Genomic DNA, 23,632 nt, shown 5'->3' with positions numbered 1-23,632 from the left:
GTTTTTGATAGGTGGCTCTTGTAATTCATTTCTTTCTTATGATTTCACACTTTCTGTCCAGGTGCCTAAAGCCCCTCCGGGCACCAGGGGATGGTCATTGATTTTGAATAATACAAAGCAGTACGGCTGTCGTTAGATGTTACCTCAAGCTCCTCTCATCTGCAGTCGTTTTACAATCATTAATTAGCTGCTGCACAAGCCCTTTTGGGAGGTCAGCCCAGTCACCTGTCATGTTTCATAGGGGTGGAAACAGAGATATGGAGAAAAGGGACTTGTCCAAGCCCCAGCTGAGAGTGGATGTTGAAACTTGTCTCGGGAGCTACATCCTGCTGGGTTCACACCCTGCGAGCGCCCAGGCGAGGATCCACTACTCAGGTGCGAGGGGCCGAACGCGGCTCGTCTAGGGTGCCCCATAGGCCGTTTCACCCTCTCACGGGGACTGCGGGGCAAGTCAGTCCTCAGCGGCTTAGATGCCCGTTTGAAATTATCCCCGTTCATTCTCTGCAAGCCCCCTTTTCATTTTATGAGCGGATTTATCCGCGCAGGGAACGCGTCCGTGATTCCTCCTGGATTTAGAAACTACATAATTTTGCTATTTTTAAAGCTGTCGTTTAAAAATCCGTGCACACGGACTCACACTCCTCGGGGAGAGTAGGGGTGGGGGTGGGGGAGTCGGGACCTAGAGGACGTGCTAGAGAGAGAACAGCTTGGCTCTCGGCTTCCCAGCGCGCACGCCGTCCCCTGGGGGCGCACTCCTACGAGAGCGCGGGAGGGTTTGCGGCCCCCAGCAATTTGCGCGGTCCAGACCCTCTGAGCGCCCAGGGCGTCGGACCGCGCAGACTTGCGCCCTCTCTCGCCTGCCAGGCGGAGGGCACGGCAGCCGGGTCACCGGGCCCAGGAGGAAGCGGGAGGGGTCGGGAGACCGAGCAGGTGGCGATTAGGTCAGACTCAGAACATTCTTGGACCGCTCCAGTGGATATAAATAACTGACAGGCAGGCTCCGAAAAATCCCAGGGTGCGGGGCAAGGGGGTTGAGGAAGCAGGGTTTTATTAAGGGTGGGGGGGGGGCATCGTGGTGATCTGGAAAGATCTACTAACAAAGGGGGTGGAGGGGCGAAGGGATTTAAGAATGAACCGTGGTACAAACTCTGGGAATAAGAACACGTGCGGGGGAGGAGGTCATGACTTTCTGCCCCACCTCCACCGCGTGTCGGACCCAGTCCTCAGAATGGGCCATCAGATTGGCCAAGAGGGCTGTGCAAGGAATGGGCAAGGCTTTGGAGTCCCGGCCTTGCCCGACGACAGATCTTGTGCAAGGTGCTAAAGGTCTCTGAGCCTCAGTTTCTGCATCTATACAATGGGAGTCCTAATGCTTACAGGGGGATGGTTATGAGCCTCTCCAGAGTTAACGTCTAAGCAAACGTCTAAGTTAACTTATAACTTTTAAGAAAGCTGTGCTCAGCAAAAAGAGAAAGGCAGTGTAGCACCCCGCCAGGCCTCCCTCCAAAGGGAGCCGGTGCAGGCCGGACTCCTTCCCGCTTCCACGGCTCTCCCAGGTTCTGCCGAGGCCGGGGAGGGGCAAAGCCGAAATCAGACTCCTTACAGCGCCACCCTGGGTAAGCGGCCCTGGCGCTCCTCGGGCGGGAACCGAGACCCCACGGCCCGCGCCCCGGGAGCCGCGCGGGTCGCCGCGATGTAGGCAGCTCCTGCGCCCCGCTGCTGGCCGGTGGGGTTGGGGCCCGCGGCCGCGAGGAGAGGGCGGGGCTGGGGGCTGGGCTTCCCGGGGGGAGGGCCCGCCGCGCTCCGGGAGGCGGCGGCCCCGGCCCGGGAGCGACGGGAGTTGGGTCGGAGCGTGGCCGGACCCCCCACCCGCCGAGGCTCCCAGGGAGGACGCGGTGAGTGCTGCCCGGGCGGGGACGGCGGCGAGGCGGTGGCGGGAGCCGCGGCTAGATAGAGCACGCCCTCTCCTCCTCCCGCTCCCGGTTTGCTGTGGGACCGGCTCCGGCCCCGGGAGTCCCGGGGGAGCCGCGCTTTGCGGGAGCGCGGCAAGAGCTGCTGCCGCGCCGAGGGGGTGACCCTTCTGCGGCGCCGCGCGCCCGGCACTTTCCCAGACCTGCCGCGGGGGGGGTAGGGAGGCGTCGGGGCCGGCGGGCCACGCCATCTCCTGGGGCCCCTCAAAGGCCCCCGACCGCCCTGGGGCCCCAGCAGGGGCCTCGCTCCCCAGCGACCCTCGCCCTCAGCAAAGAGCCCCAGTTCCTGGGGCCGCCGTTCCCGGGCCACCGTCTGGAGTTGCCGGCGGCGCGGGCCAAGGTAGGGTGCGCCCCCTCCCCTCAGCGGTGACCGGCGGGCCCCCACCCCGCGCCGAGACCGAGTTCAGCGAGTTTGGACAAGAAGCCCTGGAGTTTCCAGGGCCAGGCCTGGCCGGGCCGCTCCTCGTGGGCCCCAGCGGCTCCGAGGTGTGCAGCGCCTGGCCCGCAAGCAGCGCGCCCGTCCATAATGGTTTTGAGGCCAGAGACCGGCGGCCCCTGGGTTCGGAGGTTTGGTGTGAGGGCTCTGGGTTCGGAGTGCGTCATCGGGGAGCTGGCACCTCAGGCGGGGCTGGTCGGGTTTCCAAAAGTGCCCCTTTGTTATGCGCCTCCCGGGCCGGCCTCCTCCCCCTTCCCCGCGCCGCCCCTCCCCCAGCCTCCGGGGCCTCCCTGGCTGCAGGTTCCAGTGGCTCTCGTCTGAGCACCCCTCTCTGGACCGGTCGACCGCCCACCTCGGTGCCGTCAAATCCGCGGGCTGCGGGCAGATCGGGAGGGGCTGCCGGGAGAAGAGGTCCTTGGGCGCAGCCTGTGACTCAGGACGGAGCCTGGGCAGGGCAGGACAGCAGGGCTCCTTTCCAGGGCCATGCCCCGGGACTTCGGGACAGGGTTGGGGCCGGTCTGGACAAGGGTACCTAGTAGCCTCCTAAGGGAAAGTGGGTTCTTCCCTGGACCCCAAGACTCCCTACCTTGGCTCAGGAAGCTGTGAGGAGACCCTGCCAAGCCCCAGCCGCAAGTCCCAGCCCAGTTAGGTGCTGGCTCCCTGGGCTGGGAAGGTTCATGATCTGCTTCCCGAACTCTTGGCCGTGGCAAGAGTGTGTTCTGGGGAGCAGTCTGAGTCTCTGCTGGGCTCAGGAGGCACAGGGTGCTGGCCCTCCTCAGTAGGGGTCAAGGCACAGGCCCATTCCCCCACTGCTGGGTCCGCTGGGGCAGTGGGGCTGGCTGTGCCTGGGGCTTGGGCTTGTGTTTGCTCTGGGAGGCCGGAGGGAGCCGTGCCAGCCCGGCACACACAGCTCGCTCTGTTCTGGGGCCAGAGAGAGGGAACGGGTGGGGGGCAGCTCTCCTGGGAGCCGGGAGGCTGGGGCAGGCAGGGGGCCTGGCCCCTGGATGCCTGGCTGGGGCAACTCTTGAGGCCCTGGGGTTTACAGCTGCAGCTCTGTTTCCATCTGGTTGGCACGTCCTTTCTGGGTAAATGGGACAGACTCAAGAGGAAGCAAGGGAGGACCCTGGAGGGGCGGGCTGCTCTGTCCTTCTACTCTGGGCCCAGGCATCTCCGCTGAGGGCCTGAGCTCTCCCCGCTGTGAGCTGAGAGGCAGAAGCCTACACAGGCCATGCTTTCTCAAAGCTGCCATATCCCGTGCATTTCCTGGTCTTCAGGTGGATGTCGTGTGTGTTTTAAATTCAGCTACTAACTCCAGTGCTTGGAGGAACACAAACTGGACCCTCAGGAAGTCTCTGCCAATGACTGAGGACAGATCCTGGCCTGTAGTCGCAAGCCAATGTGATATATACCCAGAGAGAGGGGTGGGGATTGGGGATGGGGAAATGGGAGGGTGCCCGGAGAAGCACCCTCCCATTCTTTTTTGTAATAACAGCTTTATCAACATATATCACACAGTTCACCCATTTAAAGTATCTATTTAAAGTAATGTTTAGTTGCTAAGTTGTGTCTGACTCTTTTTGACCCCATGAACTGTAGCCCGCCAGGCTCCTCTTCCATGGAATTTCCCAGGCAAGAAGAGTGTAGTGGGTTTCTTTCTCCAAGGGACTTCCCAGCCCAGGGATTAAACCCTAGTATCCTGTATTGGCAGGTGGATTCTTTACCACTGAGCCACCCGGGAAGCCCTCGCTCTTGAGTTTTGAAGGGTGGGGAGGGAGTCAGTTTTGGGGGAGGACTGTCATAGAGCCCTGCTTTGGAGGCAATGAACACACTGTTCTCCCGGGCCTGGCCGTGTCCCTGGGGTTTGCTCAGAGGAGGAAGTGGTTTCCTTCTAGGGGCTTGAGTTGATGCTGGGGACAGCTGAGACCCTGCCCAGGGACAGTCAGGGAGTGGCCGCGTGCCTCTGGCTCCTCTAGCTCCCCCAGGGGGAGCTCTGGGGCTGGAATCTGCCTTGCCCTTCCCCGCAGTCCTGGACACACTGTTGTAACTGGCTGATCACCTGTCTGACACTTCGTGCTGCCCCTGACTCTGGGCTTTTGGAGGGTGGGGCTGAGTTACTCATTATTCATGGAATCCTGTGGGACCTCAGGGATGCTGTGGAGCAGGACGAGTGTCCCTTATGACTGTCAGGCTCCTCACAGTTTTTGTTCGCTGCCTTGAGTCTTATGCCAGTGTTGGCACAGAAAGAGGGAAGAAGGTGGGATTTCCATCTTGGGAGGGAGCTGAGGCCCCTTAGGAGACGACAGTATAATGCACTTGTTCAAGCTTCATGGCCAAGATAAGACTCAGGCCTCCTGGCTCCCAGTCTGCTCTTGCCACCCCAGGAGCTCCTGGGGTGTGGCTGGGTACCCTCTGACCTGGCTGGGTCTGGGGAGGGGTCGCCTTGTTCAAGGAGAGGCCATAGAGCCCTGGCTTGGGCAGGTGTCCCCTTATCTCATCTGCGGTCAGGGCAGCGGGGCCCTCTGCCCACTACCCACCCCCGCCTGCCATGTAATCCCCGGCTGGACCGTGTGACCCAACTGGCATTCTCCTGGCTGGAATCTGGCGCTTCTGACAGCAGTTGCTATATCGGGGGAGCCGGGAACCGCCCTGGACACAGTCAGCCCCACCCTCATCCCCTGCTTTGCTCTTGGTAGTGTTCAGGCAGGATCACGGTGGCAGCTGCGAGGGTCGGACACCCAGGTCTCCGGAGTGAACTCTAGGCCCAGGTACATGGACTGAGGTGGTGGGGAGGGCATGCCAGAGCAAGAGGAGCAGCCGTGGAACCACCATCTTTGCCCCCTTCAGGCCTCTCCTGGGACTTCCAGACCCCTGCCTCCTGAGTCCTGGCTGTTGACAGTTCCTTGGGGAGTGGGGATGGCAGTGGGGGTGGGGGCAGAACCCAGGGGTAGCAGAGGCTCTTCGCCTCGCCCTCGAACTGTGCCTGGCTTTCCTGCTTACACCTCTGCCCTCTGCAGCCCCCATCCGCCACCATTCCGTGCTGCGGGGACACCATGGCTCCAGAGGGAGAGGCCGGAGGGGAGGCCCTGGAGGGCAGTTTCTGGGAGGTGAGCAGCTGGGTGCCAGCTTTGGGGGTGGCGCTGAAATGCCCACCCTTCTCTGGGCCCAGCCACCTGTCCCAAGGAGGAGCCTCGCGTCAGCCCTGGCCCCTGGGTGGGGGGGGGGAGCAGCTCCAAGCACCAGTCTCCTGCGCAGGCTGGCAACTACAGGCGGACAGTGCAGCGGGTGGAGGACGGGCACCGGCTGTGTGGGGACCTGGTCAGCTGCTTCCAGGAGCGCGCCCGCATCGAGAAGGCCTACGCCCAGCAGCTGGCTGATTGGGCCCGCAAGTGGAGGGGCGCCGTGGAGAAGGGTGAGCCAGCGCTCGGGCCTTGTGGGGAGGAGAGGACCGCCAAGGTGGGGGGCGGGCAGCCAGGCAGGGCAGCTTCTTTTTGCACCCCTGGTGGAAAGTTGGAGGCTTCCCTGTCCACCCTCCCTTTAAAGAGAGAAGATCCTCCTAGTTATTCTTTACAGTTGTGTTGTTAGGGTTTGCCAAGCACCATCAAATGAGTTATTTTGATATTTCTACTAACCCGCTGGGAAAGATTTGAGGGCAGAAGGAGAAGGGGACGACAGAGGATGAGATGGTTGGATGACATCACTGACTCAATGGACATGGGTTTGGGTGGACTCTGGGAGTTGGTGATGGACAGGGAGGCCTGGCATGCTGCGGTTCATGGGGTTGCAGAGAGTCGGACACGACTGAGTGACTGAACTGAACTGAATAACCCTATGAGTTTCCCTGGTGGCTCAGTGGTAGAGAATCTGGAGATGTGGGTTGGATCCTTGGGTCAGGAAGATGTCCTGGAGAAGGAAATGGCAACCTGCTCCAGTATGCTTGCCTGAGAAATCCTATGGACAGAGGAGCCTGGCAGGCTACAGTCCATGGGGTGGCCAAAGAGTCAGACGTGACTTACAACCAACCAACCACAGCTCTATCATGGGGATGGTCTTGTTCTAACTATTTGCTAGAGGAGAATGGGATACTTCAGAGAGGCCCACTGACTTGCCTGAAGTCACACAGCTAAGAAGAGCTAAAGCTTGTGCCCAGGTTTCCGGCTCTGGAGCTTGGGCTCCTTCTATCCAAACAAGCTGCCTTTCTTGGGGACAGACACTAGTTCTTCCCTCTGGGGCAACAGAGTGTAGTGATTTATACCACACACCTGGGTTTGGATCTGAGCTCCACCTGTAGCTGGAATGCTTGGGGCAACGAATCACTTCTCTGGGCTGCCTTTTCGCTTGTTCCACATTGGTGGTGCGGTCTTCACGGTGGTGGATGAGTCAAGCCCTCAGTGGGACTGTGTATCCAGGCACAGAGTAGGTGTTCAGTCAGCAGCAGCTGACGTCATTTGTCGTTCATCTTCGCATCTCTGCCCCATGCCTGGCACCCAGAAGCCCCTGCTAGGGGAGGCGGGGGGCTCACTGCCAGCAGGTGGGCCCAGCCCCAGCTCACCCTTCCCCACAGGCCCCCAGTATGGAACACTGGAGAAGGCCTGGCACGCCTTCTTCACGGCGGCCGAGCGGCTAAGCGCGCTGCACCTGGAGGTGCGGGAGAAGCTGCAGGGCCAGGACAGCGAGCGGGTGCGTTCCTGGCAGCGGGGCGCCTTCCACCGGCCCGTGCTGGGCGGCTTCCGCGAGAGCCGGGCGGCCGAGGACGGCTTCCGCAAGGCCCAGAAGCCCTGGCTCAAGAGGCTGAAGGAGGTGAGCCCGGCAGGGAGGAGGGGCCGCAGAGGCCGGCCCCCTTCCTGGGTTGGCCTGGGGCTAGAAGGGGCCACGGTGCAGGGTCCTGGGTTCAGCATGGTCCCTGCGTGTGTGCCAGGTTGAGGCTTCCAAGAAAAGCTACCACGCGGCCCGGAAGGAGGAGAAGACCGCCCAGACGCGGGAGAGCCACGCAAAGGCAGACAGCGCCGTGTCCCAGGAGCAGCTGCGTAAGCTGCAGGAGCGGGTGGAACGGTGCTCCAAGGAGGCCGAGAAGGTACAGGCTGAGGGACCTGCCAGCTCAGGTCAGGGCGCCCTGAGTGCCTTTTCCAGTCCCCAGCATTGCTCTCATCTTCACCTGCCCCCTCCTCTCCAGCTTATCACGTACCATAGGACCCTGAGAAAGATGGGGCATCCCAGTGGCCTTAGTGGTAAAGAATTCAGTACTGATGCAGGAGATGCAGGGGACGTGAGTTTGATCCTTGGGTGGGGAAGATCCCCTGGAGGAGGGCATGGCAACCCACTCCACTATTCTTGCCTGGGAAATCCCACGGACAGAGGAGCCTGGCGATCTACTGTCCATGGAATAGCCAAGCGTCAGACACCACTGAGCGACGGAGTGTGCGCGCGCCAGAGAAAGAGGATGCTTTACCCAGGAAAGAGGTGGTGCGTGTGAGCCACTGGGATAATTTTAGCAGTTGAGGAGACCTTCCCAGCTGCTTTCCTTTCGGTGTGCCCCCGGGACAAGTTCTCACGTTGCTCGATAGGCCAGAGTGCTTTCCCTCCAGCTCTGCATATCCAGAGCCTCCCTGTCCTCTGACGGGCTGCTCTGCTTCCACTTCTTCCGGGAAGCCTTTTCTGATTTCTTCCACGGCGCCCTGTGTGTGTGTGCCGGTGTGTGTGTGCTCTGTTGTGTCTGCCTTGCAACCCCAAGGACTCTAGTCCATCAGGCTCCTCTGTCCATGGGATTTTCCAGGCAAGAACACTGGAGTGGGTTGCCATTTTCTGAGATGAGGTTAACCTCATCTCACTCTGTACCACCTTTTTTTCTTTATTTATTAAAATTTTAAAATTTATCATTTATTCGTTGGGTCTTAGTTGTGGTGCTCAGGCTTAGTTTCCCCAAGATATGTGGCATCTTAGTTCCCCAACCAGGGATTGAACCCATGTCCCCTGCGTTGGAAAGCGTCTTCTTAACCATTGGACCACCAGAGAAGTCTCTCCACCGGACTCTTAAAGCCGCTGGGCCTGAACGTCAGCTCCCTTGTTAGGCTCCTGGGGTCCTACCGGGCAGGAGCCAGGTTTCCGGCCTCTGGTGCCTAGCCCACAGCAGGTGTGCAGGAAAGACTAGCAGAGTCCTGAGTGGAAGAAGAAGGTCTTCACCAGAGCCCCTCCTCTCCCTACCCAGACGAAGACCCAGTATGAGCAGAGCCTGGCGGAGCTGCACCGCTACACCCCACGCTACATGGAGGACATGGAGCAGGCCTTTGAGAGCTGCCAGGCGGCCGAGCGCCAGCGGCTCCTCTTCTTCAAGGACATGCTGCTCACCTTACACCAGCACCTGGACCTCTCCAGCAGTGAGAGGTACAGCCTTCCCGTGGGCCTGGAGATCCGGGTGAGGCTGGCTTGATCCCCTCGCCTCTGGGCTCTGGCTGGGCTGAGTGAGACCAGGCACGGTGTTGCGTGTTGGGGGAGGGGTAGGGAGGGGAATAGAGGCTTCCTGGCCTGAGGCTTATACCCGGGGCACAGGTTCCACGAACTCCACCGAGACCTGCATCAGGGCATCGAGGCAGCCAGCGACGAGGAGGACCTGCGCTGGTGGCGCAGCACCCATGGGCCGGGCATGGCCATGAACTGGCCCCAGTTTGAGGTACCTGTTCCTGGCAGGCTGGGGCTGGGAGATGGGGTAGGCGCCCACCGGGCTCACCCTGGTGCTGTGGCGGGAGGCTGGGGTTTGGGATGTAGGAGGTAGAGGTGGTCTGGATGGTCCTGACTGCCACCAAGCCTACAGCCCAGCCTGGCCCTGAACACTGTCCCCACAGGAGTGGTCCTTGGACACACAGAGGACAATCAGCCGGAAGGAGAAGGGTGGCCGGAGCCCTGACGAGGTTACCTTGACCAGCATTGTACCCACCAGAGACGGCACTGCACCCCCGCCCCAGTCCCCGGGGTCCCCACGGTGAGAGCCAGGATCCAGGCTGTGGGAAGGACGCAGCTCTGCCCCCTGCTGTGCCGTCCTTCCTCTGTCCCGTCCCTTCGTGCCCTTCACACCTGAAGTGGGTTCAAAGCTGATGTTTTGAGTTGTAAAGATGCCAGTTTATATGGTGGTCTGCCAGGCGCTCCCCACACTCCCTCTCATGTACTGCCCGTTTCAGCTCTGCGTGGCAGGACGTGTGCTTGAGCTTGCAGGCATTCGTGGCAGAAGTCAGGCTAGAATCCTGCAGCTTTTCCCCCACCTGCCTCTCCCCGGGCTCCTGCAGGGGGGAGCCCTTGGCCCCGAGTCCCAGGCTCTCCTACTCAAGCCTGCCCCCTTGTCCTCCCCTCTCTAGTGGCAGACACGAGGAGGAGTGGTCAGATGAGGAAACCCCCCCAAAGGCTGCCACGGGCGTGCGGGTGCGGGCACTCTATGACTATGCGGGGCAAGAAGCTGATGAGCTGAGCTTCCGAGCAGGTACCCTAGAACCCCTTTCCTGGTCCTTTCCAAGCTGCAGCCCATCTCCCTTGCCCCTTTACTAGCCTAAGCAGGAATGTGGAGAAAGGGAAGCCAGACGCTCAGTTCTCAAGGGTCAGTAAGAGCTCCGAGTCGTAAGGCTGCTCTAGGGACCTCCCTGGTGGTCCAGTGGCTAAGACTCCATGCTACCAGTGCTGGGGCCCTGGGTTCGATCCCTGGAACGAGATCCAACTTAGAGTTCGTGTGCCACAACTAAAGATTCTGCATGCACACTGCAACACAGATCGAAGATATTGCATGTGACTTTTAAGACCCAGTGCAGCCAGATAAATATTTTTAAAAAACTATTAATAAAGAAAAAAGAAAAGGCTGCTCTGGGTCCATCCCCGAGGAGTCAGAGTGTCTGCTTGGAGCCCTCACCTGCCTCTCAAAAGTCACCAGCTGGGGCCTGACTGCTGAATTCAGGGCCTGGGGGTAGGGTGGGGTAGGGTGGGGGTTGGGAGTGGAGTGGCTGACTTTGACCTCCCTCTGCTTGAGCCAGCTCTCTTCTAGTTGGGTTCTCCCAACTACCCCCTCCCCCTTAGTCCTTGACCCAATTGCAGGAATGGGGCGGGCAATTGCCAGTGACCAATCCCTCTTCTCTCAGGGGAGGAGCTGCTGAAGATGAGCGAGGAGGATGAACAGGGCTGGTGTCAGGGCCAGCTGCAGAGTGGCCGGATTGGCCTGTACCCTGCCAACTACGTGGAATGTGTGGGGGCCTGACCTGCCCTGGCAGCCCTTGTGCAACGTTTCTCCACCCTGAGTCAGAGCCCAGCTTGTTTGGACAGCCGGACCTGAGGGCCCAGAACCATTCTGTCCCCTGCGACCGCTCTGTCCCTCCAGGAGGGAAAAGTCCTGGGACCCAGGGAGGGGAGGGGCCTTGTGTCTGGGAAGGGACTGGTAGGGAAGGGCCAACTGAGTCTACACTGAGGAGAAGATGGGGAGTGGGGAGGTCAGGAAGTGACGGAAGGGCTCAGGGGTGCCTGAGCCTCCCCAAAGAGTCCTCCAGTCTCCCCGGGAGCTGTGGACCTAGTCTCTCTGGTTTGGGGCTCCAGGGGTTGGCTTGGGGTGAGTGTAGTTCTGGGCTAGCAGCACTCTTGTGGCTTGTTCTAGTGTGTATTAAACTTCGAAGGAAAAAAAAGGCTTCTGTGCATCTTTTTCGATATTCCACCCTTGCCAGGCGGCCGGGGGCATCTGGTGGCACTAGCGGGGTAGGTCGTAGGCCTGCAGTATATTGCGGGGGCGGGGGTTGGGCGGAGGTGTGCCAGCTTGGTACCTGCTCTGGGACTTCGGGACCCTAACCTAACCTGGGGTCCCGCAGGGGACTCGTGATCAGATTTGGTGCGAGCCATCCGAGAATGGGTGGAGGTCAGGAGCTGAGCTCTGAGCGGAGCGGGGGCCCGGCCAGTTGATCTTCCCATTCAGGCCGGCGGCACCGCGAGTGTTTGGTAGGGACTGTTAATCATTGCACACCGCTCGGGAACTGGCCCGAACCGAGGCCGAGGGCCGAGCCTCGCAGCCCTCACGCTTCTCGGAGGTGGCTCCGCCCCCCCGGGGGGGCGGGGCGCGCGCGGGCGGCGCGGTTTGGGCCTGTGGGCGAGCTGTCGCCCCGCCCCGCCCGCGGATTGGCCCCGGCGCGGCGCGGCGAGGACTCGGGCGCGCGCGCGTGGAGCTCGGGCCCCTGACGTCACGGCGCCCGCTCCGCCGGCCGCTCGCCCGTTGGTCCGCGTGGGCCGGGTCGCCCCGCCCCTCGGCGGGCCGGCCTCCTCTCAGGCCCGCCCGCTGACCCGCCTTGGCGGCCGCGGATTGGCCCGTGGCGGGACCCGTCGGTCGCGCTGCTGTTCTGGGAAGGAGAGAAAATGGCGGCCGAGCCGAGCAAGACCGAGATCCAGACGCTTTTTAAGAGGCTTCGCGCAATTCCGACCAACAAGGTGCGGGAGAGGGAGGCGTGCGGAGTCCGCGGCGGGCCGAGAGGGTCTCTCCCGGCTCCCCTGGCGTCTGAGGGACGGGGAGGGGCCGGCGCGGGCTTCTCTTCCTGGGTTGTCAGCGCCCGGCCTCGACTCGAGGCCCCTGACCGTTCGCTCATCTCCTTCTCTGCCCAGGCCTGCTTCGACTGTGGCGCCAAGAATCCGAGTTGGGCCAGCATCACGTACGGTGTTTTTCTGTGCATTGACTGCTCCGGGGTGCATCGCTCCCTGGGCGTCCATCTCAGCTTCATCAGGTGGGGTCTCCTCGCGGCCGTCCGGGACTGAGTGTTCGGCAGCGGAGAGTGGGCTGCCTGGACTTGGACGGAGCTGAATTTGGTGTTCGCCAGACTCTAACGCGAGGGAACCGCCGGTGCGGGCCTCCTGTTACACTGGCGGTTCGTCTTCGCGTCTGGGTCAGAACTCTTTCCTGGTAGTCACGCTCGACCCTGGAAATGTTAGTTTCAGGGGGAGAGTTACCTGCGTTGATCTAGTTGGTGATACGCTGGAGCGAGACTGTTCTTAAGAGGAAGGCCGAGTCCAAGCTTCCATTTCCTTTCGCAACTGGAAAATAATTAGTACCCTTTTGACTAAATGAGGGTAGAGCAGAGCTCTCCCGGACAGGGTAGAGTGGAGGAAATGGGGTGGTGGCTGGTGAATGTTTTGGGGTGCCTACTGCAACCCGGGGCCAAATGACAGGTGTGGGTCGCTCAGGGAAGCGTCTCCTGGAACCTGCTGGTAGGTGACACACAGCCCTTGCACACAGGTCCACAGAGTTGGATTCCAACTGGAGCTGGTTCCAGCTGAGGTGTATGCAGGTCGGCGGGAATGCCAATGCGGTAAAGGTCCTCCTTACTATCCTGCTCCCATTCTTCTGTCTGGGTACCGACTTCTCAGTGACTTCTGGGAGGCCCTCTCAGTTTCTCTGTTCAGAGGATTCTCTGGTCTATGGCATCTCTGTACACTGTTCTCTAAACTTGGACATTAGTCACTGTTCTTCTCAAAGCGGCTTTGGATTCAGACTAACCGGGACAGACATTCCTGGGGAGAGGCCAATGGTGTTGGGGCCTCCACGGTCGACCAGGTCTTGGCCTGGGCAGAGTGGGTGTATCATGCTGTTCTCAGGCAGAGTCGAGTGAGAGTTAGGCTTCAGACATTCATCCTAGAGATGTATGGCTATGTTATTTTGCAGGAGTTTCTGAGGAACTTTGTGAAAAGCTGCTGGTGTCAGTAGTATGTATCATCCTCTTCAAGTAATAACAGGGCTGTTGTGTGTGTGTTTGCTCTGGAAAAATCTCCTGTAGCATGTTCTCTCTTCTCTGCTCACCAGACAGCCTTCTTCCGCCAACATGGATGCACAGCCAATGATGCCAACACCAAGTATAACAGTCGAGCTGCCCAGATGTACCGAGAGAAGATCCGGCAGCTGGGGAGCGCGGCCCTGGCTCGGCATGGCACTGATGTGAGTGCCTGTTCCCTGGGGCTGGGGTCGTGGGGGGAGTGGGTATATTCAGAGCCCTGTGTTTCAGTGGTGGTGTCTCCTTTCTAGCTTTGGACAGACAGTGTGAGTACTGCTGCCAGTCACTCCCCAGAGAAGAAGGAGTCTGATTTCTTCTTGGAACACACTCAAGTGAGTGCCCACAGGAATGTTTCCCACAGTTGTTCCTGACAGGTGGTTTACTGACTGAGGCCAAGGCCCACAGTCATGGGCATGGATCCTGTTCGCCTTGGTGTGATATCCCCTACGGGGAATGTGTGGGGCCCACTGCTGGGTAAAGCTGGCTTTTTCCTCTTTCCATGAACAGGGGTGCAGTGTGGCCCTCCTTAGGAACAGAACCCTATAAACTGGGGTGTTAGGGAGAATGAGAAGATTCTTAAAGGCTCAAGAGATGTCAGGAACCCAAATAACTTTTCTTGGATTCTTTCCCTATGAGAAAGGATTCCCTCCCAAGCAACCCACCCCCAGAGGTTTCCCTCTGTTGGTGCTGGTGCTCAAGTCAGACTCTCTGTTTGGGTCCCTGCTCCTCTGCTTAGCCTTTCTAGTGTGGGGTAAGATACCTAACGTGTTAAAACCTCAGTCTCTAAGATGGAGAACTATTTACCTCATAGGTTTGTTGTGATAATTAAACGTACTTATATGTGAAAAGCCCTTAGACTTGTACCTGGCACCTGGTGAGTGCCCTTATTGGTTGTTATTCAATTAGGGGAATGGGTTCTGGGTGTAAGTAAGTATTGAAGAGGTGGTGACGGCTGTAGGTTCGTCTTGCTTTCTTCCACTGTGCTTAGTCGCTCAGTCATGTCCAACTCTTTGTGACCCCATGGACTGTAGCCCCCACCAGGCTTCTCTCTCCATGGGGATTCTCCAGGCAAGAATACTGGCATGGGTTGCCATGTCCTCCTCTGGGGATCTTCCCGACCCAGAGATCACCCCCAGGTCTCCCATCTTGCAGGCGGGCTCTTTAATGTCTAAGCCGCTGGGGAAGCCCTCCGTAGTGAATAGCAACTGTAATTTTACTCGCTAACCTCCAGTCTCCTTTCCTCATGGGCTTGAAGTAGGGCCTTGTCCTCCCAAGGTACTTGGCTCTCTTTGCCAGCAGGAACGGCTCATTGATGCTTCTGTCATCTGGCTCTTACAGCCCCCTGCCTGGAATGCACCAGCCACCGACCAGTCAGAGACCCAGCAGCCAACCCCGTCTGCAGAGAGCAGTGGCCTGGCACGTGAGTTCAGCCCATGTTCCAGCCGTGTACCCTGGTCTTGGCAAAGGGCTTGGGGCAGAGGAGTGGGACACCTACCTGACCAGAGGAATGGAAGCGAGGAGTCTCCTGTATCTCTGGGTGGCCTGCGAGTCACTTAAATCCCCTAGAGGGGGAAAGTGGTAGGAATTCCTTCTCTATCTGGTGGCCTCAGAAAGCTGAGGAAAGCAGCTAAAGAAAGCTGAGCTTCTGCTCTTACCTCGTCACTTTTTAAGGGCAGCTCATTGGAAGTTTTGAGTGTCACACCTAATTCCCACCATTGCATCCACAGAGCCGGAGCATGGCCCCAACATAGACCTGCTTGGCACCTCACCCAAAGCCTCTCTGGGTCAGTATACCAGCTGGCAGGAGTGGGGCTGCCTTGGGAGAGGGTGGGCTGCGGGGGTTCTTTTCAGATCTGCTGCTGCCTGTGTGGACTGAGGTCCCAGGAGACTGAACTTCTTGTCTCTCTCGAGTGGGGCCTGAGATTGAAGCTGTGGCCACAACATTAACTGAAGGGACTTCAGAGCAGGCCTTTGGCAGCTGGTGTCCCAGGCCTGGGGTCTGCCTCAGAGTGTGGGCCTGGGTCTGGCCGGTATGAGGCTGGACACCTAGCCCTGGGGGCTGACGCTGGATCGGCCTGTCTGGTCCATTTCATGATACAGGGGGACAGCTCTGAGCTGTTAATGGCTAGAGGTGACGTTGTCCTTTCTCAGCCAGTTCCTGGCCTTTCAACTCTTTTCTATTCTTCTGATGTCCTTCACATTTAATTCAGGGTGAATAATCCATTTGCTGCCCTGGTTTGTTTTGTTGACCTTTGGGGGTTGGGACTGGAAACCAGCAGAGTGACCTGTGAGAAGGGTAGTGTGGCCTGGTCTGGAGTGAGGCTCTGTAGAGGCCTCTGGGCTTGGGAGCTGTGTGGAGGCTCTGGGGTAGGGCCCGCTGTTAGCTACGAATCTGTTTCTCTCCAGAGTCCGTGTATCTGTCACCTAAAGGGGTTCTTCCTGCCAGAGGTAACCGCCCACTGCTTCTGGAGCCCCTTGCGTGCCGGAGGCTGTGTGTGGCGCTGCCCCGGCCTGGCAGTCTTTATGCTTGGTCAGGGCCTTTGTCTCTGGTGCTTCAGGTCTGGGTTCTTACGTCCATGTGCTGGGAGTCAGTAACCACCCCTAACCGTGTCCGTCTTGGCTTGGACGTCCTGACACCGTTGGTTGGAGCTGGTGGTGGCAGCTCTGCGTTTCTCTGCCTGAAGCTGTTCTTCATAGAAGCTCTTTCCACGAAGCTGCACGGTGTGGACCGAGCTGCCACCTCTTTGTCTCTGCTCATGCCCCACCCTCTTTGTCTCTGCTCATGCCCCATCCTCTTCCTCACACAGAACCGAAAACCTCCCTCATTGGCAAGAAGAAGCCAGCAACAGCGAAGAAGGGGGTAGGTGGGGAGAGGCAGTATGGCAGGGTGGTTAGGGGCTGGGGGTCAGACCCGACCACTTTGGTAGGTGACTGTATGACTTTGGTAAAGGTGCATAGCTTCTCTGCAGCTCAGCTGTGAAAGGGCTGTCAAGAGGCCTGTCTTTAGGGGCTCCTGGGAGGAGTCAGCGAGATTGTGTGCCTCAGTGCTTGGCTCGTCCCAGGCCTGGCAGCGTTAGGCCTCCGCTGGGTTGTGTGGGCCGCCTCGTGCCTGCCTCCAGGCAGAGCCACTCTTCTGCCTCTCCACCATTCGGATCGGCTCCTACTTTTTTTTTTTTTTTAAAAACACTTTAAGAAGGAGCCCTTTCCTTGGGGGTGTCCCCTCCATGCCAGGTAGGGGAGGAGGGGACATAGGACATTGTGGTTGGCAAAGCTCTCATCACATGATTCTCCTCCCAGCTGGGTGCCAAGAAGGGCCTAGGGGCCCAGAAGGTGAGCAGCCAGAGTTTCAGCGAGATTGAGCGGCAGGCCCAGGTGGCAGAGAAGCTCCGTGAGCAGCAGGTGGCTGATGCCAAGAAGCAGGCCGAGGAGTCCATGTGCGTGTCTGCCAGAGACGCCCCGGCTTACATGGGGTTGGGCGGGCAGGCAGGACAGGTCAGGCTGTGTGCTGAATTCTGGCACGTTTGTTCCCTTGAAGGGTGGCCTCCATGCGTCTGGCCTACCAGGAGCTCCAGATTGACCGTAAGAAGGAGGAAAAGAAGCTACAGAACCTGGAAGGGAAGAAGAGAGAGCAGGCCGAGAGGTTGGGCATGGGACTGGTGTCCCGAAGGTGAGGCTCAGCTTTGGGCTGCGGAAGGGAAATGCCATTGTTCTCCTGGGAACCCCTGGAGGTTCTTCCTAGTATTCTCAGCTCAGTCTTCCTCTGAGGCTGAATAGATGGCCGTGCTTACTGTCTTCAAGCGCCTAGTATAGTGCTTGGCGTGCAGTAGGTTTGTGCTCGCCAAGTATTTGTTGAACGAGTCAAAATGCAGGATCAGGTGCTCTTCCGAACGTCCGAGAGACCAGGGTCGTGTTTCTTGACGAGGGCGCTAACGGCTCTTAGGGTGGCAGGACAGTTCTTTATTTCTCAGGGTCTTCCCAGGAATCACAGGGCTTTCAGTATTCTGACCTGTGTCCTCTAAAGGCCATTAGTGCTGACAGCTCCGGTAACATGTGGAAATACTCCCAGGCTCTCAGGTGCCCCTGGTTGGGTGGTGCCCTTCCTGTTTCAAGACCACTGGATTTAGGTTGCTGTGGTTTTCTTAAACAAAAACAAGAGCTGCTCACCAGTTCTCTTACGTGTTTTGTTTGCTTTACACTGAGAGTTAGTGTTTGGAGATTTCAGTAATACTAGGTTTTTTTTTTGTCTGTCTTAAAAATCGGCGTATCTGGCAGTGCCAGAGTGAGAAATCCTGGCTCCAGTGAGCTTGTGCTAAGTGGCGGCTGCTCCTTTCCGCAGGGTGTGAGCTTCACCAGTGGCTTTATTTACTTAAACACAACAGTCCTATGCAGGAGGTATTCTTATCCCCTTTTACAAATGAGAAAATTGAGCCTCAGAGCAGTTAAGCAACTTGCCTGAAGCCCAGAATACTAGTAATTGGTCCAACTAGATTTTGAACCTAGAACTCTTTCATACTTAGCATTTGTGGCCATACTATGCTCCTCAGGTAAGAGAGAAAGCTGGGTCTCTGCTCCATCTCTCAGGCTGTGGCGAGGCAGGTTCCAGTCACTCCCTCAGTCTGTTTCCTGATAGTGTGACCCACAGCTGATCAGGGAGACACAGTTTTACTCCAGATTGCATCTCTTCCTCGTCCCTGTTTTAGTCTCAGGAATTAACTGGGTTAAAGAGTATACTTAATATTTTTAATTTTTTGTATGCACTAGAATCTTATTTAAACCTAGTTTACCCTGTTTAAAACTCTGTAGCAAAATAGGCCCTTGGTGGAGTTTTGCCAGCCAAAAGCTGTAGATATTAATGAATTTATTTAAATGAAACTAATCCTTAAACTGCCTCTGTGGAGTTGTCCCACAGCAGGGAAGAGAGGCGTCACGAGTCGGTGCTGCCTGCCAAATCCACTGCCTCTTCCCCTTAGGAAACCACATAGCAGATTCAGGCCTTAGTGCGTAAGGCCAGACGCTCTACTTTGAAATGCTTTGTTCTCTAAAAACGCACACAAAAAGGATGGGTTAATTAAGAACTCATCCTGTGATGCCATTAGACTCATTTCCCTGGTTCTGGGGCATTTCCCATCTTTTCCTTTGGTTTGTCTGTGTCCCTCATGGTGAAGGATGTGGCTCATGGTATAGCAAGCTGAGGACAGAAAGCGCTGTTGCTTGATGCATAATATCACTGAGATTAGGCAAACGGTCATTGGCCAGGGAAACCCTACTTTGGGAAGACGAGCTGATACGTTGACGGGAGGTGCGCTCCAGTTCAGCAGAGGGTCTAGCACTCCCTGCGGGGCCTCCCCCAGCCCTGGCGCAGGGAAGGGAAGAAGGTTCTGGGTGGTGCTCGGGGAGAAGCAGGTTTCTGCCCGCAGCTGGGCGCCTTCTTTGCTGCGGTGACACGGATGCCCACCTCTGCTCTCCCGCCCCGGCCCGGCTTGTCTCTGCAGCTCTGTCTCCCACTCGGTGCTGTCTGAGATGCAGGTGATCGAGCAGGAAACCCCAGTGAGTGCCAAGTCCTCTCGCTCGCAGCTGGACTTATTTGACGACGTTGGCACCTTTGCCTCTGGGCCTCCAAAGTAAGGCTGTTGTTGGGGTGCAGGCTTGGCTGCTGTGCTCACCACTCAGCTTCTCTGAGCCCCTCTACTGTCTCCCTAGGTACAAGGACAACCCCTTCTCCTTGGGGGAGAGTTTCGGTTCCCGCTGGGATACAGATGCTGCCTGGGGTATGGACAGGATGGAGGAGAAGGAGCCGGAAGTGACCGTCTCCAGCATCCGGCCTGTTTCAGAAAGGTGGAGGCCCGTCCCCTAGGACGCCCCTTGCTGGTGGCAGCGCTCTGTAGTTGCCCTGCCAGTGTGCTGGCCACTGCGCACGCGGCTCGCAAGCCCTTCAGGAGTGTCCAGTGTTAATGGAGGAACCGAGTGTTTAACTTCATTTAAATAAATTTGGATAGCCGCTAGTGGCTACCAGACTGAAGAATGCAGGAAGCAGGCCTGGATTTGAGCTGTGCTCGTGTCTCAGAAGGCCTAACTAGCCTGCTGTGCTTGGGGTCCATTTCTGCCAGGGGCACCTGATTTTATGCTTTGGTTCCCGACGATTATGTGTCTCATCTAGAAATTTTTTAAAAGCGTATTCCATGTCAACCTGGGTAATGCTTAACTGATAAATATCTACAAATAACCCACTGGTAAAATGGGGACATAACTAATAACTTCACAGGGCTGTTTTAGGATTAAATGAAACTGGCAAAACGCCGAGCTCAGTGTCTGTGTGCCAGGGTTAGGCGGCAGTGACCTTACACCTTTCAGCAGACTGAGGTGCTTTTGAGAGTAAAAGAGTGGTACTAATAATTACACCAAGAGAGGAGGTATAAATCCAGGCAGCCTGAGAATTGGATCATCCTCGTGGTTTGGGGCAGAAGCCTCGGCCCCTCCAACCCCTATTGCCATGCTGCCTAGCGAAGGGAACAGAGGTTCTGTGTCGTGGCCTCAGTGTGGAGGAGAGAGGGCCCGGTCTAGAGCTGCAGTCAGGCGGGACTGTGGGGAGTGCCCCCGGGGAGCTCGGGTGGTCATAGGGTGGCAGCGCTCGAGGGACACTTACCTGGAGGCAGTGGGAAAGTCAGAGTCGTCCCGTATCCACCCCTCAGAGTCACCAACCGGAGGGAAGTGGAGAGCCGGAGCTCGGGCCTGGAGTCGAGCGAAGCACGTCAGAAGTTTGCCGGAGCCAAAGCCATCTCCTCCGACATGTTCTTCGGGCGGGAGGTGGATACTGAGGTGAGGTGGTCTACCCTGAGCCTGGAGGCAGCAGGCGGAAGCGGACTGTCTGCCCTGGTCTTTGGGCCTTGGCACTTGGGTGGCTCGGCCCACGTGAATCCTAGGGTAGGCGGCTCAGAGAGCCGCAGACTTCGCCTTTTCCCCGCCACAGTATGAAGCCAGGTCCCGGCTCCAGCAGCTGTCGGGCAGCAGTGCCATCAGCTCGTCAGACCTCTTCGGGGACATGGACGGAGCACACGGAGCAGGTGGGCCTGGGGCCGGGGTAGGCGCCTGGAGGGCCTGCCAACCACGTGGGAGGGCCCTGGGCGCTGGGAAGGGCTTCTTGCGGGCACTGGGCCACCCCTCCCTTCTCTTACAGGCAGCGTGTCCCTGGGGAGTGTGCTGCCCACGGCTGACATCGCCCAGTTTAAGCAGGGCGTCAAGTCTGTGGCCGGGAAGATGGCCGTGCTGGCCAATGGCGTGATGAACTCTTTGCAGGTGAGTCGAACCGCGTGACCTGGGGCGGGAGGAGACTGGAGGGTAGTGCTGAGAAGGCGGCCTTCCCCACCACGCCCAGACTCAGCTGCAGGGTGGCCCTCAGCCCGAGAGGGCGCCTCCTCTCTTCCTGGAGGACAGCGTCCTTCCTGAGCTGGGCCCGGGGCCGGGCCTCTCCCTGAGACGGTGTCACGTCCACACTGATCTCCCCACACTGGTCCTCAGTGCTGTCTCTCCCCCCTCTCCAGCTTCTGTGAGGCCAGGCAGGGTGTCCCCCTGGGGGTCTGAGCACACCCTCTTTCCTGGGTCACAGTGAATAGGAGACCGTCTCTGCGCGGGTGAGATGGGTGCTTGATTCCCTCACTCACCCCTCCCCGCAGCCCCCCAGCCCCGTGGGTGTGTTGGGGGAGGGTGTGCTTGCTGGGAAGCTGCTGCAGGTCAGAGACTCTGACTTGGGTTTTTTCTTTCCATTATCCCCAGGATCGCTATGGTTCCTACTGACCCAGGCTCCATGTCTCAGACTTTGGGTGGTGGCAGTAGCAGAAACCTCGTGATTCCTTGGCCTGGGATGCTTGCCTTGTGGAAGCTGGGAGGCATTGTTACTTTATGCCTGTGGCGTGAGTGGGGTGGCCTGTGAGGAGCTCGGGTGAGGGAGGGGCAGTGCCGGCCCCTGACCTCTGCCTGGAGATCGGGCCCTTCGTTCCCCTCCCCGCACACACTGACCTCTGCCTGGAGATCGGGCCCTTCGTTCCCCTCCCCGCACACACTGACCTCTGCCTGGAGATCGGGCCCTTCGTTCCCCTCCCCGCACACCCCACCCTGTGTGCTCGTGCCCCCCCACACTGCTGCTCACTTGGCCTGCCACCCTGGGAGTGAGGGGAGGGCATTCCCTCAGGATGGCTTATTCTGAGTCCAGGCCTTCCCTGAGCGGGGAGAGTAAAAAGTGTAAGGCTGTCTTGCCGGCTCTAGGATCCTTCCCGGTAGTCCCGGGGGTTGGCTCCCGGCCCTGGAAGCGGCAGGGAGGTCTGGAGAGAGTTCTGCTGTAGCTCAGCCCCCAGGGCGGGAGGCTGTAGACGTGCTGCTGCTCCTGTGGTCTCTTCGGCATCAGGAGAGGGCAGGGGAGGGGAAGGACCTCCATCTGGGACTTGCGAAGGGCTAGAAGCTTGACCTGGTACCTAAAGCTTCCATTTGGGATCAGACTAGAGGCCCGAGTGATCTTCTCCTGTCTCGCTGACCCTTTCTACAGCGGTCGCTCGGAGGACTCCTCCTCCTGGGTGTGTGGGTGTCCTCCCATGCCATCCGTGGTGGACCGCAGTCCCTCGGAGACTCTGTCCCTTCCCCTGCTTGGTGGCTGTGATGGGTCTGCTCTGCCCAGGGCTCTGCTTAGGATGCCGTGAGCGTAGTGCTGGCAGAGGACGCATGGGACCGGAGCAGGCTCCTGAGCTCGGCTTTCGTTCTCTGCACCATCTTGGCCTCGGAACCCTGGGCAGCACCCCCCAAGGGGAGCTCGGAGCACCTGCGGGGTGGCAGGTCTCGGCCCTGGGCCACACTGTGCCGTCCTTGGTGCCACCTGCCCCTGCCACCGGCAGCACGGGTCCCCCAGCTGTGATGGGGGCTGGGCTCTTGAGCGCCGCAGACCGCTGTTCCCAGCACCCCTCCCCAAAGGGACGTGACTTTCTTTCTGGACTGTATTGAAACAAAGTGGTGTCGAATAAAGCCCCGACGGGGCCCTGGGCCTCTGCTGGTCTGAGTGGAGGAGTGTCCTCTTGGGATCCTGCCTCCCTGCCCCGCGCAGGCCCCTGGCCTCACTCTCTGGGTTCCCATTGATACAGGCAGGGCGTTGGTGCCGAAGCAGGGGGCACTGTCTGCAGGGCCTCCAGCTTGTCTCTCCTCTGACAGCCAAAGGCCCCTGGCTCCTTGGCCCTGTGCTGCCGCGAGCTCCGGTGCGGCCTCCACCTCAGCACCCTGTTGCACGCGGGGGAAAGAGCTGGCGTTAGTTGGCCCTTCGCAGCACCCTGAGAGCTGTGCACGGGCGGTAGGCCTTTGCAGCCCTGCCGCTGGCCCAGCACTAGGCTTGGCTGGGGGCGGGTGTCTCAGGGGTGGGTGGGGGAGAGAGCGAGAGTGTGTGTCAGTGTGTGTGTGTGTGTGTGTCTCTTGTCTGTCTGTCTCAGGAGAGTTAGGAAAAAAGACCTGAATGGAGCCCTAGGCAGGTGCGTGCATGTGTGCACGCGCACATGTGCCTGTAGACCCGTGTTCTGGCAGCTCCCCCAGATGGGCTCCTGGAACAGCTCTGCGCCACCGTCTGCGGACGGTTGTAAGCCGCTGGTCTGGGAGGTGGGAGATGAGAATGGATGGGTGGAGGCAGCCTCTAAGCCAGCGATGTCCCAAGTGCGGAGTCATCACGAGTCCTCGGGAGGTGCTTGTAAAGAGATTTCTCTGCCAGCCTCCAGGCTGGAGGGGTGTGGTCGTGGGGCTTGAGCCCCTGGGGTGATTGAGGCAGCCAGGGGCTTTGAGTGGCTCCCAGTCAGCTGGAGAGCTGGAGGCTGCAGATGCCTGAGCGGTCACCACGTGGCCTGGAACTGCTGGGCCCCGTCCCAGCCTGGCCCGGCAGAGCTGTGGGAGCTGCTGGTTCTGTAACTCTGCAGGGGGTGCTGGTCTGGGCAGGGATGAGCCAAGGAAAATGTGGTTGTCTGGCAGCTGCAGAGGAGGAAGCCTGCTCTGCTTGGGTCCTGGGGTGGTTTTACTTTCTGGAAGTTGCAGACCACCCGTCTTACTGTCCAGCTTCAGCTGGAAGCTGGTACTCCTCCGCCTATCTTGTTCACAGCTGCACCCCTACTGGCCTAACCCTGAGCAGGTGCTTAGAAAATGTTTAATGAATCTGTGATGGCAACCCCTTGTGGCCAGTCTCTCAAGTTATGGGCACCTGGCCTTGAACCATCTGAGCTTGTTCCTGAAAGCTCTGTCTAGCTGTGGCCACCTTTCCCATGAAAGGCAGAGCTCATGGGCAGCTGGTGAGTCCCTCTTTGCTCATGATCTGAGACAGGTCTCCAGGTCGAGTGGGCCTCTGTCCCCCAACTTCCCAGTCCTGCCAGAAGAAGCTGGAACTTGGCACCAAAATCTCAAACTCGCCCCTTCCCTTCACCCCTGTCTCATGGCTTTAGACTCACCAC

The 23,632-nt window shown here is 58.8% G+C and overlaps 2 protein-coding genes across 7 annotated transcripts; both read left to right on the top strand.

The window, feature by feature from the left end:
- Positions 1–1,516: 1,516 nt before the first annotated feature.
- Positions 1,517–11,051, top strand: PACSIN3 (protein kinase C and casein kinase substrate in neurons 3). 4 transcript variants are annotated; one of them, XM_040259156.1, is made up of 11 exons: positions 1,517–1,616; positions 5,100–5,171; positions 5,421–5,510; positions 5,659–5,815; positions 6,968–7,203; positions 7,322–7,477; positions 8,609–8,784; positions 8,950–9,070; positions 9,243–9,379; positions 9,750–9,871; positions 10,518–11,051. In XM_040259156.1, exons 3-11 carry the CDS (start codon positions 5,457–5,459, stop codon positions 10,631–10,633), a joined length of 1,275 nt encoding a protein of 424 aa, XP_040115090.1. In that variant the 5' UTR covers positions 1,517–1,616; positions 5,100–5,171; positions 5,421–5,456; the 3' UTR covers positions 10,634–11,051. The 4 variants fall into 4 exon arrangements, with proteins under 4 accessions (XP_040115090.1, XP_040115088.1, XP_040115091.1 ...); XM_040259154.1 differs by lacking the exon at positions 1,517–1,616 and adding an exon at positions 1,774–1,895; XM_040259155.1 differs by lacking the exon at positions 1,517–1,616 and adding an exon at positions 1,898–2,310.
- Positions 11,052–11,687: 636 nt separating this feature from the next.
- On the top strand, positions 11,688–22,217 carry ARFGAP2 (ADP ribosylation factor GTPase activating protein 2). 3 transcript variants are annotated; one of them, XM_040259149.1, is made up of 17 exons: positions 11,713–11,841; positions 12,013–12,131; positions 12,641–12,713; positions 13,205–13,336; positions 13,424–13,504; positions 14,511–14,592; positions 14,900–14,956; positions 15,579–15,620; positions 15,980–16,032; positions 16,470–16,606; positions 16,708–16,839; positions 18,665–18,793; positions 18,873–19,007; positions 19,862–19,988; positions 20,140–20,233; positions 20,347–20,465; positions 20,943–22,217. In XM_040259149.1, exons 1-17 carry the CDS (start codon positions 11,770–11,772, stop codon positions 20,961–20,963), a joined length of 1,605 nt encoding a protein of 534 aa, XP_040115083.1. In that variant the 5' UTR covers positions 11,713–11,769; the 3' UTR covers positions 20,964–22,217. The 3 variants fall into 3 exon arrangements, with proteins under 3 accessions (XP_040115084.1, XP_040115083.1, XP_040115086.1); XM_040259150.1 differs by lacking the exon at positions 15,579–15,620 and having other exon boundaries at positions 11,688–11,841; XM_040259152.1 differs by lacking the exon at positions 18,665–18,793 and having other exon boundaries at positions 20,943–22,203.
- The last annotated feature ends 1,415 nt before the right edge of the window (positions 22,218–23,632 follow it).

This window comes from Oryx dammah, unplaced genomic scaffold, assembly GCF_014754425.2.
Source record: "Oryx dammah isolate SB20612 unplaced genomic scaffold, SCBI_Odam_1.1 HiC_scaffold_17, whole genome shotgun sequence".
NCBI lineage: Eukaryota > Metazoa > Chordata > Mammalia > Artiodactyla > Bovidae > Oryx > Oryx dammah.
The sequence above is the reverse complement of the archived record's forward strand: the minus strand, read 5'-3'. Positions and strand labels throughout refer to the sequence as shown.

What these genes read in the sequence shown, in the direction of transcription:
- PACSIN3 (XM_040259156.1), top strand. Translation starts at nt 5,457, where the DNA reads ATGGCTCCAGAGGGAGAGGCCGGAGGGGAGGCCCTGGAGGGCAGTTTC. An exon ending in GAGGGGCGCCGTGGAGAAGG is followed by an intron (nt 5,816 to 6,967) that starts GTGAGCCAGCGC and finishes CCTTCCCCACAG; the next exon opens with GCCCCCAGTATGGAACACTG. An exon ending in GCTCCAAGGAGGCCGAGAAG is followed by an intron (nt 7,478 to 8,608) that starts GTACAGGCTGAG and finishes CTCCCTACCCAG; the next exon opens with ACGAAGACCCAGTATGAGCA.
- ARFGAP2 (XM_040259149.1), top strand. Translation starts at nt 11,770, where the DNA reads ATGGCGGCCGAGCCGAGCAAGACCGAGATCCAGACGCTTTTTAAGAGG. An exon ending in GTCCATCTCAGCTTCATCAG is followed by an intron (nt 12,132 to 12,640) that starts GTGGGGTCTCCT and finishes CCTTGCACACAG; the next exon opens with GTCCACAGAGTTGGATTCCA. An exon ending in AAGCAGGCCGAGGAGTCCAT is followed by an intron (nt 16,607 to 16,707) that starts GTGCGTGTCTGC and finishes GTTCCCTTGAAG; the next exon opens with GGTGGCCTCCATGCGTCTGG.